At 36.7% G+C, this 11,351-nt stretch overlaps 1 protein-coding gene across 2 annotated transcripts in view; it reads right to left on the bottom strand.

Annotated features, from left to right (window-relative positions):
• Window positions 1-1,425: 1,425 nt before the first annotated feature.
• Window positions 1,426-11,351, bottom strand: part of STK31 (serine/threonine kinase 31) — an 85,482-nt gene continuing 75,556 nt past the window's right edge. For both annotated transcript variants that reach the window (XM_027539336.1, XM_027539337.1), the window contains exons 23-24: window positions 6,002-6,070; window positions 1,426-1,801 (exon numbers count right to left, since the gene is read on the bottom strand). In XM_027539336.1, coding sequence (XP_027395137.1) covers window positions 1,574-1,801; window positions 6,002-6,070 — 297 coding nt within the window. In that variant the 3' untranslated portion in view covers window positions 1,426-1,573. The remainder of the gene's footprint in view (window positions 1,802-6,001; window positions 6,071-11,351) is intronic.

The raw sequence follows: 11,351 nt of genomic DNA, 5'->3' as shown, positions 1-11,351 counted from the left end.
AATAAAAATAAAAAACTGCAAAAAAAAAAAGAGAGACAGCTAGGCTCCACCCCCAGATTCTTTATAAAATCTAGAGTGGAGCCGAGAATTTGCATTTCAAATAAGCCTCCAGGTGATGCTGAGTCTGTTGATAGAGGGACCACACTCTGACATAAGGATTTCCTCTCTCAAGTAACATGAAATCTTGAGAGTAGTTCAAACACTCCAGAATTACCAGAAACATCAGTTCTTCTAACTTGCTGCTCCATCCTCCTAGTTCATGAGCTTCATCCTCAAAGTTACTTCATGATCCAAGGAGACTGCTCAGATTCTAACCACCAGGTTAGCTTCTAGGCAACAGGAAAAGGACAGGATAAAAGGATACATCTCCAGTCTAAGTCAGCTCCTTTAAAGGAGCCTTACTTTGCAAAATCTAGTCAAAAAGCTTAAACTAAAAAGCAAAATGATAAATGTATCTTTTAGCCAAGAACACTGCCATCCTAAACAAAACTGTTACATATTACTAAGGAAGAAAGGAAGATTAGATTTTTGAATAGGCATTTAGAGACTCTAACATACTACTTTAGTCTACATATCACCAAGCTCCAATCACCAAGTCAAACAAAACTTGGCCTATTTCATAAATCTGACCCATATGTTTCATCACTTTTTCTCTTTCTGTAGATCTTACTTTCATCACAGCTCACCTACTTTACCATAATATCCTTTTGATCACTCTCCCTACCTCTTATCCTGGTAGTAGGTAAAAGATGGATTTTGAGGGAGCCAAAGTGGTCTAAAATTCTTCAATAGCTCCACATTTCCTACAAAATTATAAGGTATGAAGTATTTTAGTATTTCATGTTATATCCCCCATATGACTATTCTCTATTAAACACAAGAAACTGCTTCTCCCCTCAGTGCTCTCATCATGCTTTCTCTGCTAAGAAGGTACTCTTGATCCTCCTTCACCTTTACTACTCATCCTTTACGATTTAACTATGGTAGTACCTCCTCCAGAAAGGTTTCCATGACACCCCTCTTCCACAGGATGAATATCCCTTCTGTGTAATCACATAAAATCTGTCCAGAGCTATCATTAGATATTCTACATTGTATTATGAAGATCTGTTTAGATCTCCAACTTTCTCAACATATGTATGTGCTTTTAAGTGTAAGGACCACATTAAATTTATCTTTATATTCCCAGAACTGGGAATAAAGCAGATGCCAACTACCATCTGTTAAACAAAAGTTAGCACCCTTCATCGTGAGCTGGCCTACATACTGTAATTCTGTATAGAACCTGTCCAACAATCTAATAATCTTTTCTATTACAAGTAATATAGGCTGATTATGCAATTTCAAAAAGTAACTACAGACATAAAATCCTTTCTTAACAACTCCAGTTAAATGAAATTTCAAAGTATACATTTTTTTTTTTGCATAGCCAAACATCTTTTATTTTTCACAACTAGAATACCAAAGATACAACCCAACTAGCTCCAGAACACTTTCAGATTTTTTTTTATTTAACCAAACTAAACAAAGGTTTTAAAAGGAACATCTGCAATAACAAAAGAATACTAATCTATCAATCAAAGCTGGCTTCACCATTTCTTGTCTTTTCCTTATCTTTATCCAAGTTCTTCACCTTTAATTCTTCTTCCTCTTTTTTGGGGATGTATTCAGTATCTTTCTCTGAGTTTGGCATTGATTTTCCCTTTGGTAGCAAGAAACAGTCAGCATTCAAAACCTGCTCGGCAGTCATTGAACTTCTACAACAGATCAAGCTACAGAGGAGGGATTTGACATTATCATCCTGCAAGAAAAAAGAGATGTTACAAAGCAAAAATAAAATCAAAATGAATAAAAGGACAAACTTGTAAAGAGGAGTACCTAATTCAAAAATGATTTCAATTAATGATACAGAGCTAAAGTCAATTTTTCCCATTTTTTTAAAAGCTTTTTACCAAAATCAACTAGTTTTTATTGGAAAGGGATTAATCTAGTATTAAAACAATGGAATCAAATGACAGGGGGGTAATGCAGAAGGGAAAAGAAAAGAATCACAACTGAAATATTTATCAAAAACAAGTGAAATTCCCAAAAAAACACCTAAGATTTTTTTACTTTCCATTTTCCCTTTTTTTAGGGGACTAGTCAGAATTTGACACTGAAAATTTTACATTGAAGTGCCTCTGTCTGAAATAGTAGCCTCCTTTACTTGGTCAACTGCTTTTGGTTTCACTTATGAAATGATCTCTTGAAACACATGCACCACCACTAACATTATAATGATCATTATGGAGGTCAGAATTCATTATGTATCAGGATTTCAAAGAATGTTATTTTGTGTTATCACATGTTAATAACACTATAATGTTGTTCTTCCATTAATTCCACCACCCAAAGTATGCTTTTTGTTTTTTGTTCCCTATGGATGACTCTAATGAGAGCACATTTCATATGGAATAAAAATTACCTATTTACTCCTAGTGTCCTCTAAGGAGTATAAGACCAGAAATTCTACTTTCTCATTTCATCCCCAACAATGAGCACAGTGATAGAGCAGGTATTCAGTTTCCATCTGGTAACTGAATGAATGTCAATGCCCATACTGCATTCTACAGAGTATGTTTTTAAACATATTTAAAATGTTTAAGATACTGAGAGAGTCAATTCATTGGCAGGTTGATAAGAAGTCCAGGGGTCCCCAAGGAGAGAAGGGTCTGGGATTCTTGAGGAGATAGGGGTCTGGAATTCTCAAGGAGAAGGAAAGAACAAACCCTTTTCCCTCTACATTCCTTAGTCTTAGTCACATAAAACGTTTTTAATCTTTAAGCCTGATGTATCTATAACTGATGATCACACAACAAACAACTCAGTTTAAACTCTGTACTAAGGATTATATAACAACAATGTATCCTGCTTGAGGACAGTTTCTCCTTCCTGAAAACCTTCTGGCTAATCCTATTACCTTAAAATGTAAATTATGGGAGTGGGTCTAGTAAGATCTTTACAACCTCCAGATATTCTTTTGATTTACTGTAATAACTAATTAAAAAGCATGTAAAGTGAAGTCGCTCAGTCGTGTCCAACTCTTTGCGACCCCATGGACTGCAGCCCACCAGGCTCCTCTGTCCACAGGATTCTCCAAGCAAGAATACTGGAGTGGGTTGCCATTTCCTTCTCCAGGGGATCTTCCCAACCCAGGAATTGAACCCAGGTTTCCTGCATTGCAGGCAGCGTCTGCCTGTGTTTGTTACATAAAAAGTATGTAACTCCCTTGCTAACACAAGCAAGGGGGTACTCTTTCTGCCCCCTTCTGATGTCTATGTCAGAAGCTTTCTCTATCTTTTATACTTCAGTAAAACTTTATTACATAAAAGCTCTGAGCAATCAAGACTCGTCTCTGGTCCCAGATTGAATTATTCTCCTCTGGAGGCGAAGAATCCCAGCGTCTTTCCTGGTTCAGCAACAACCTTTCAATAGTTATCTTTAGTATGTATTGTTTTTATTGTTTAGTCACTGTGTGTGTCTGATTCATTTGTGACCTCGTGGACTGTGGCCTGCTAGACTCCTCTGTCATGGGATTTTCCAGGTAAGGAGACTGGAGTGGGTTGTCATTTCCTTGGGATCTTCCTAAGCCAGGGACAGAACCTGTGTCTCCTGCATTGGGAGACAAATCCTTTACCACTAAGTCACCCGGAAAGCCCAATGAGATACTAGTATACATCTGTAAGAATGGCCACAACCCAAAATACTGACTGAATAGCAGTCAGGCTGTGGAGCAACTCTCATTTATTGCTGATGGCAACCAAAACTCAAAAATGGTACTTAGAAGACAGTTCTATATTATTTAAAACTACTATTAAAAACTATACTATTTAAAAATACTATTACCATATAATCCAACAATTGCACTCCAAGGAAATAAAAACTTATGTCCACACAAAAACCTGCACATGGATGTTTACTGCAGTTTCATTCATAATTTGTCAAAACCTGGAAACAACCAAGTTGTCCTTCGGTAGGTGAACGTATAAATAGACTGTGGTAGATACAGATAATGGATAAAGGCTAAGAATAAATGAACTATCAAACCATAAAAAGATGTGAAGGAATCTTACGTGCATACGATTATGTGGAAAAAAGCCAATTTTAAGAGGCTACATACTGTATGATTCCAACTACATGACATTCTGGAAAAGTCAAAACTATGGAGACAAGAAAAATATCAGGCTTCAGGGGTTTGGAGAAAGTAGAGATTAACAGGTAGACTATAGAGGATTTTTAGGGCAGTGAAAATACTCTGTATATTAATGGTAGATACATGGCATTATACATGTGTTCAAACTTTAAGAATGTACCACACTAAGAGTAAGCCCTAATATAAATGATGGACTTAAGGCAACAACGATGTGTCAATGGAGGTATCAACTGCAACAAATAACTCTGGGAGGGAATGTTGATAATGGATAAACTGTGTGTAAGAGAGAAGGAGATACATGGGAAATCTCTACCTTCTATTCACTTTTTCTATAAATCTTAAAATTGCTCTTAAAGCCATAAAAGCAGTTGTAAAACATAAAATAAATAATTTCTTTAAAAAAAACTGGCAAGAGAACTTTTACAGCCTGATCATTATACTTAAAAAAAAATTATTATTATTTTTTGGCTGCACTGGATCTTCATTGCTGCGTGAGACCTTTCTCTATTTGTGCTAAGAGGGGCTGTTTTCTAGTTGTGATGTGTGGGCTTCTCACTGTGCTGGCTTCTCGTTGCAGAACAAGGGCTCTAGGGCATGCGGGCTTCAGCAGTTGCAACCCACAGCCTTAGCTGCCCTGCAATATGTGAAATCTTCCCAGACCAGGGAGCAAACCCATGTCCCCTGCAATGGTAGGAGGATTTGTAACCACTGAACCACCAGGGAAGGTCATTATACTTTATAGACTTGTTTACTGCCATATTTAACCCCTTAACATCTAGTCACACTGGGGATGATTCCATTACAAAAGACTTTAATATTTTCGTGTCTTAGTTCAGATACTGTCTTTACCTGAAATGTCTAGTACCTCATTCTAACTTTCATAAAATCCTAATTCAACCTTGAAGATTCACTTCAAATAACTATGTGGTGGCATTCATGAACAGCTTCTTCCCTCCATCTTTTCCTGACAAATTAAATATTAGCTTCCACCAAACTATTTTCTTAATACTCTATATATACAGATATTGGTTGTTTACTTGTTCATATTTCTAAATGATTAATTTCTTCAATGTTTCAATCCTAAAAAGCAGACCCTAGTTCAATTCCTGATATAGAACAGATACTCAAAATATGTTGGTTGTATACATATGTATATCTCAAAGCAATATGAATAACGTAGACGTATGACAAAGAAAAGATACAGCTGCTGCTGCTGCTGCTGCTAAGTCGCTTCAGTCATGTCTGACTCTGTGCGACCCCACAGACGGCAGCCCACCAGGCTCCTCGGGCCCTGGGATTCTCCAGTCAAGAACACTGGAGTGGGTTGCCATTTCCCTCTCCAATGCATGAAAATGAAAAGTGAAAGTGAAGTCGCTCAGTCGTGTCCGACTCTTAGCGACCCCATGGACTGCAGCCTACTAGGTGCGTCCGTCCATGAGATTTTCCAGGCAAGAGTACTGGAGTGGGGTGCCACTGCCTTCTCTGAAAGATACAGCTAGGTACTTATAAAAACTAGTAGAACACTAATTTTAATAAAATATTATCTTTGAAGATATAGAAACTACTGCTTTTCCTTAATTATTACACAGACTATATAATTTATTTGAAAAATTCCAGTAGTAATCTCTAGCAATAAGTTTCTGGCAATGGTGTAAGTAGGGCACTTGAATTTTTTCAGTACTTATTTACTGGGAATGTTATTTGTATTCTTACAAAAATTAGAGGACTTCTTCAGTTAAGTAAGTTGATACTACTGCTCACACCTATATCACAGGTTTCCAACAAGTAAATGACAAAAAGGTCACATACCAAATGAAACTGATCCATCTTTGGGATTCCATCCTCATTAGTTTCAAATTCCTGATTCTGAACTGAAAGCTGTTAAAGAAATGAGAATGAATAAATTCCATACATACTAAAATACCGATCCTACAGCAAAGGCAACTCTGAAACTGTTCAGGTTCTAGAGAGAAGAGAAGAACTCAAAGAAAGCATATTAGTCCTTGCAAAACAAAAAAAACTTTCATAATAATAACTACAAAACAGTCCCTGGGGTCCCTAACATACCAATGCACACACTCTAAGCACATTTAATACTTCATTTTACAAGCAAATATATTAAAATGTAGTGGCTTATAAGGTGTTGGTTTCACCAATACTCGTACGTTAAACACAATTTATCATGCAAGTTTCCTTCTTCCCTAATACCTGTGTTCAAGAAATTCTTGTTAAAATTTTATGAATTATTAAATATGAAGAATTTCTTACATGTACAAAGATAACTCTAAATCCCATGTATCCATCACCCAGCCCTGACAACCATCAACCAATGACCACTTTTGCCCTATGTACAAATCCACGCATATTATTTTTGAGGCAAATTCTACACATCTCATAATTTTATCTCTAAATATTTTAGTAGATACTTCTAAAAGATCAAGTCTTATTTTGACATAATCACAAAATCACACTTGTTGTTCTGTCACTAAGTTGTGTCTGACTCTTTGCGAACCCAGGACCTGTAGCACACCAGGTTTTCCTGTCCTCCACTATCTCCCAGAGTTTGTTCAAACTCCTGTGCGTTGAGTCAGTGATGCTATTCAATCATCTCATCCTCTGCTGCCTGCTTCTCCTCCTGTCCTCAGTCTTTTGCAGCACCAAGGTCATTTCCAATGAACCAGCACTTTGCATCAGGTGGCCAAAGTATTGGCGCTTTAGCATCAATTCTTCCAATTATATTAAGGATTGATTTCCTTTAGGATTGACTGGTTTGATTTCCTTTCAGTCCAAGGGATTCTCTAGAGTCTTCTCCAGCACCACAATTGGAAAGCATCAATTCTGTGGTGCTCAGCCTTCTTTATGGTCAAACTCTCACATCCATACATGACTACTGGAAAAACCATAGCTTTGATTATACAGTCCTTTATTGGCAAAGTGATGTCTCTGCTTTTTTACTTGCTGTCTATATTTTTCATCGTTTTTTCTTCCAAGGAACAAGCATCTTTTAATTTCATGGCTGCAGTCACCATCCACAGTGATTTTGGCACCCAAGAAAATAAAATCTGTCACTGTTTCCACTCTTCCCTACCTATCTGCCATGAAGAGATATTTCTAAAAGATAAAGTCTTATTTTGACAGAATCACAATACATTAAAAATTAATATAAAATATCAAGTTTTCAAATTTTTAATCATCTCATACTTGTACTTTTATATCATTTAAATTCAGATCCAAATAAATTCCATATATAATAATTAAAAAATGAGCAAAGCCACTTCTAATCTCTTCCTGTTCCTCATCACTAAGTACAACTATAAAGGTTGGAGATAACATAACATATAATCAAAGGAGAGCTCCACAGGTCAAAAGAGGAAGGCAAACTGATGAAAAGTCCCAGAACTGGACTACAACATAATGACAAGGCATCTTCTGACTTTCTTTCACTAAAAAGAGATAAATTCTCATTTTGACACAATCACAGTATCACAATAAAAATTAGGAATTCTCTTTAATACACAGTTTTTTAAAAAAGATGACTCAAATAGGGTAAACTCAAAGAAAACTACATTTCTAAAAACAAAGTAAATTAATGAAATTAATGAAGACTAATGAAATTAACAAAAATTAATAACATTTATGAAAACTGAAAGCAAAGAAAAATTTTAAGTGAAAATAAGCGTAAGAAACATTACCTACACGGTAACAGAAATTTGAATAAAGGAAAATTTCTCATGCAAAACCATGGAAACAATAAGTGGCACATTCTCAACCGATAAAAAGAAAGAACTTTCAACCACAAATTCTGTATTCAGTGAAACTCTCAGGAAAGAAGGTGAAATCAAGCAGTTTTCAGATGATGGAAAACTAAAGGAATTTGTCACTGTTAAAGAATGGCTAAAGGAAATACTTCAAACAGAAAGGAAATAATTTTTCTAAAAAAGGAGTATTGGAGCATTAGAAAAGAGGAGATGACAATGTAAAGAACAGACACATGAATAAATACCAAAGACTTTCCTTCCTATCATGAGTTTCCTAAATCATATATGATGACTGAAACAGAAGTTATAACACTATTTTGATGTTCAACAGAATGATATTTAAAAGTGGGGTGGGTAAAGCAACTTAAATAGAAGGCTTCAGCACTTTGGTCAAACTGTTAAAACACTCATACCAGTAGAATAGGGGTAGACACACAACTGTGAAAAAAGCTATTATCAAAAAGACAAGGAAGAACAAGTGTTGCAGAGGATGTGGGAAAAAAGGAACCTTGGAACCTTTGTAGACTATTGATGAGACCGTAAATTAGTGCAGCTGCTGTGTAAAACAGTAGAGAGAATCCTCAATTAGGAACAGAACTTTTATATGACTCAGCTATTTTACTTCTGAATATTTATCCAAATAACACAAAACCACTTATTACCAGCCATGGGGATTTGGGACAAATCATCTCATTTCTCTTTACCTCAGGTTCCTCACTTATAAGGATAATGTAAGAATTAAAGTGGTTAAATACTTAAAAATAACTGATGCATGGCACACACTCCATGAGTGTTATCTACTTTTTTTAAATTTCAGGTAACTTAGAACATATTAGTAAAGTAAGGCTCAAAATTCTCCAAGCCAGGCTTCAGCAATATGTGAACCGTGAACTTCCAGATGTTCAAGCTGGTTTTAGAAAATGGAGAGGAACCAGAGATCAAATTGTCAACATCCACTGGATCATTGAAAAAGCAAGAGTTTGAAGAGGAACTAAAAAGCCTCTTGATGAAACTTAAAGAGGAGAGTGAAAAAGTTGGCTTAAAGCTCAGCATTCAGAAAACGAAGATCATGGCATCTGGTCCCATCACGTCATGGGAAATAGATGGGGAAACAGTGGAAACAGCGTCAGACTATTTTTTGGGGCTCCAAAATCATTGCAGATAATGACTGCAGTCAGGAAATTAAAAGACGCTTACTCCTTGGAAGGAAAGTTATGACCAACCTAGATAGCATATTAAAAAGAAGAGATATTACTTTGCCAACAAAGGTCCGTCTAGTCAAGGCTATGGTTTTTCCAGTGGTCATGTATGGATGTGAGTTGGACGGTGAAGAAAGCTGAGCGCTGAAGAACTGATGCTTCTGAACTGTGGTGCTAGAGAAGACTCTTTTGAGTCTCTTGGACTGCAAGGAGGTCCAACCAGTCCATCCTAAAGGAGACCAGTCCTGGATGTTCATTGGAAGGACTGATGATGAAGCTGAAACTCCAATACTTTGGCCACCTCATGCGAAGAGTTGACTCATTGGAAAAGACCTTGATGATGGGAGGGATTGGGGGCAGGAGGAGAAGGGGACGACAGAGAATGAGATGGCTGGATGGCATCACTGACTCGATGCACATTGAGTTTGGGTGAACTCTGGGAGTTGGTGATGGACAGGGAGGCCTGGCATGCTGCGATTCATGGGGTCGCAAGGAGTCAGACACAACTGAGCAACTGGATTGAACTGAACTGAACTAGAACATATAGTCAGCAATGTATATACTATCTCTATGAGGATCCCTGGTCTTATTACCAAGAACAACTATAATTAAATATTGACAATAGTTGAATCTGGCTGAAGATAAGGGGTTTCCTTATTTCTTCCTTTGCTTTAAATATGTACAACTTTCCACAATAGTTAAGACAATAACTATGCTTGTCCTACTGCCTGACTTGCTTTTACCTGAGGGATGATTATTTGTACAACAGATTAGGTTTCTCATAATGGTTGGAAGAAAGATAAGAGCTATCCTAGTGACTCATTCATCAGGGATGGGAAATGGGCTTGTTTATAAATACCAACTCTGTTCAGTCAGTGCTACTTCTTAATGGGTGCTGTTTGAGGTCATATAAGAGCTCAGCGAACATGATTATTATGTTGCAGGGTCTACTATGAGCACAGAAGAAAGGAATGGCAACATACACATTGTATATTATCAGCTTTAAATAGGTTTTTGTGGTGTGCATTTTGAAGCACTCCCATTCATGGCTCCACTTTATATCCACATCCTTTTTTTCTTTCTTCTCATCTTCAATATATAATGTCCTGTTCTGTTTTCAATACCCCCATGAACTGCCTTATAGCCTTTCTGGAACAAGACAAGGTATTTTGTAAATGAAGGTAAAGTTAGCCAGAAGGAAGCTCTGGCAAAAGGACTAGATTACTTTTTAAAAAATTAATTGATGTATTTTTAATTGGAGGAACACTGTTTTACAATTCTGTGTCGGTTTCTGTTGTGCAACAATGCAAATCATTCAAGATTTACTCTTAAATGTGAGAATCACAACAAACAGGTGACACAAGAAGTTATGAAAATAAAAGACACCAGCCAAGGGAGGTCTGTAAGTGAAAACTTCAGCAGGTTGTGAGCTAAGTCCTTAGAAATGCTAATGTTTAATAGATAGGCAGTACTAAAGAGGATTAAAAGAAATGCCCAAATATAAGGCAAAAAAAAGAATTTAGTAGGTGGTGTATCATAGAAAATAATTACTGTAGATATTTTTGCAGCTAGATCAGACTTACCCATAATTTTAGGCTGAAGGAAAGGTGAAAAGTAAGAAAAATAGACTAAAGATACAGTGAAGGTCGAGGGCACATCCGGAAGGCTTGCAATGGAGGAGGAGCACTTTTATTCTCTGAGACAGGAGTAGAAGACAGAAAACTGGGTAAAGACACAACCAGTTTGTAAACAGAAGCACTGAAATTCGATGGAAAGCACATTACCATGATCTCAGTTTCTGTTTTTCTTTTTTTAAGGCCAAGGTCTACTTAAATGAATGGGGATGAAATTTAGGCAGGGGCCTGAGGATAGCAGTTAAAGGTTTAAGTAATCATTGAAGGAAATATGAGAATGAACGGGCTGTGGGCAGGTTAAACGACTAAAAAAAAGCTCTGAGACCTAACAGAACTGAGACTGATGGGATGTCAACATTCTTCAAAAACATTCACTTCCCGTGGTATTCAAGGGCTCCCATTTCACACTAGTATCCACTTTTAAATCCGAATAAAAACAATCAACAAACCTAAGATGACCCAGAAAGGTGGAAATGAGAAGGTAAAATGGAAAGAAGAAGGTGAAGTGACAAGGAACCTTGGGACTTAAGAAATGATACAATGGTGAAATCCGAGGGTTTTATTTTTG

Source organism: Bos indicus x Bos taurus, chromosome 4, assembly GCF_003369695.1.
Source record: "Bos indicus x Bos taurus breed Angus x Brahman F1 hybrid chromosome 4, Bos_hybrid_MaternalHap_v2.0, whole genome shotgun sequence".
Lineage (NCBI taxonomy): Eukaryota > Metazoa > Chordata > Mammalia > Artiodactyla > Bovidae > Bos > Bos indicus x Bos taurus.
The sequence above is the reverse complement of the archived record's forward strand: the minus strand, read 5'-3'. Positions and strand labels throughout refer to the sequence as shown.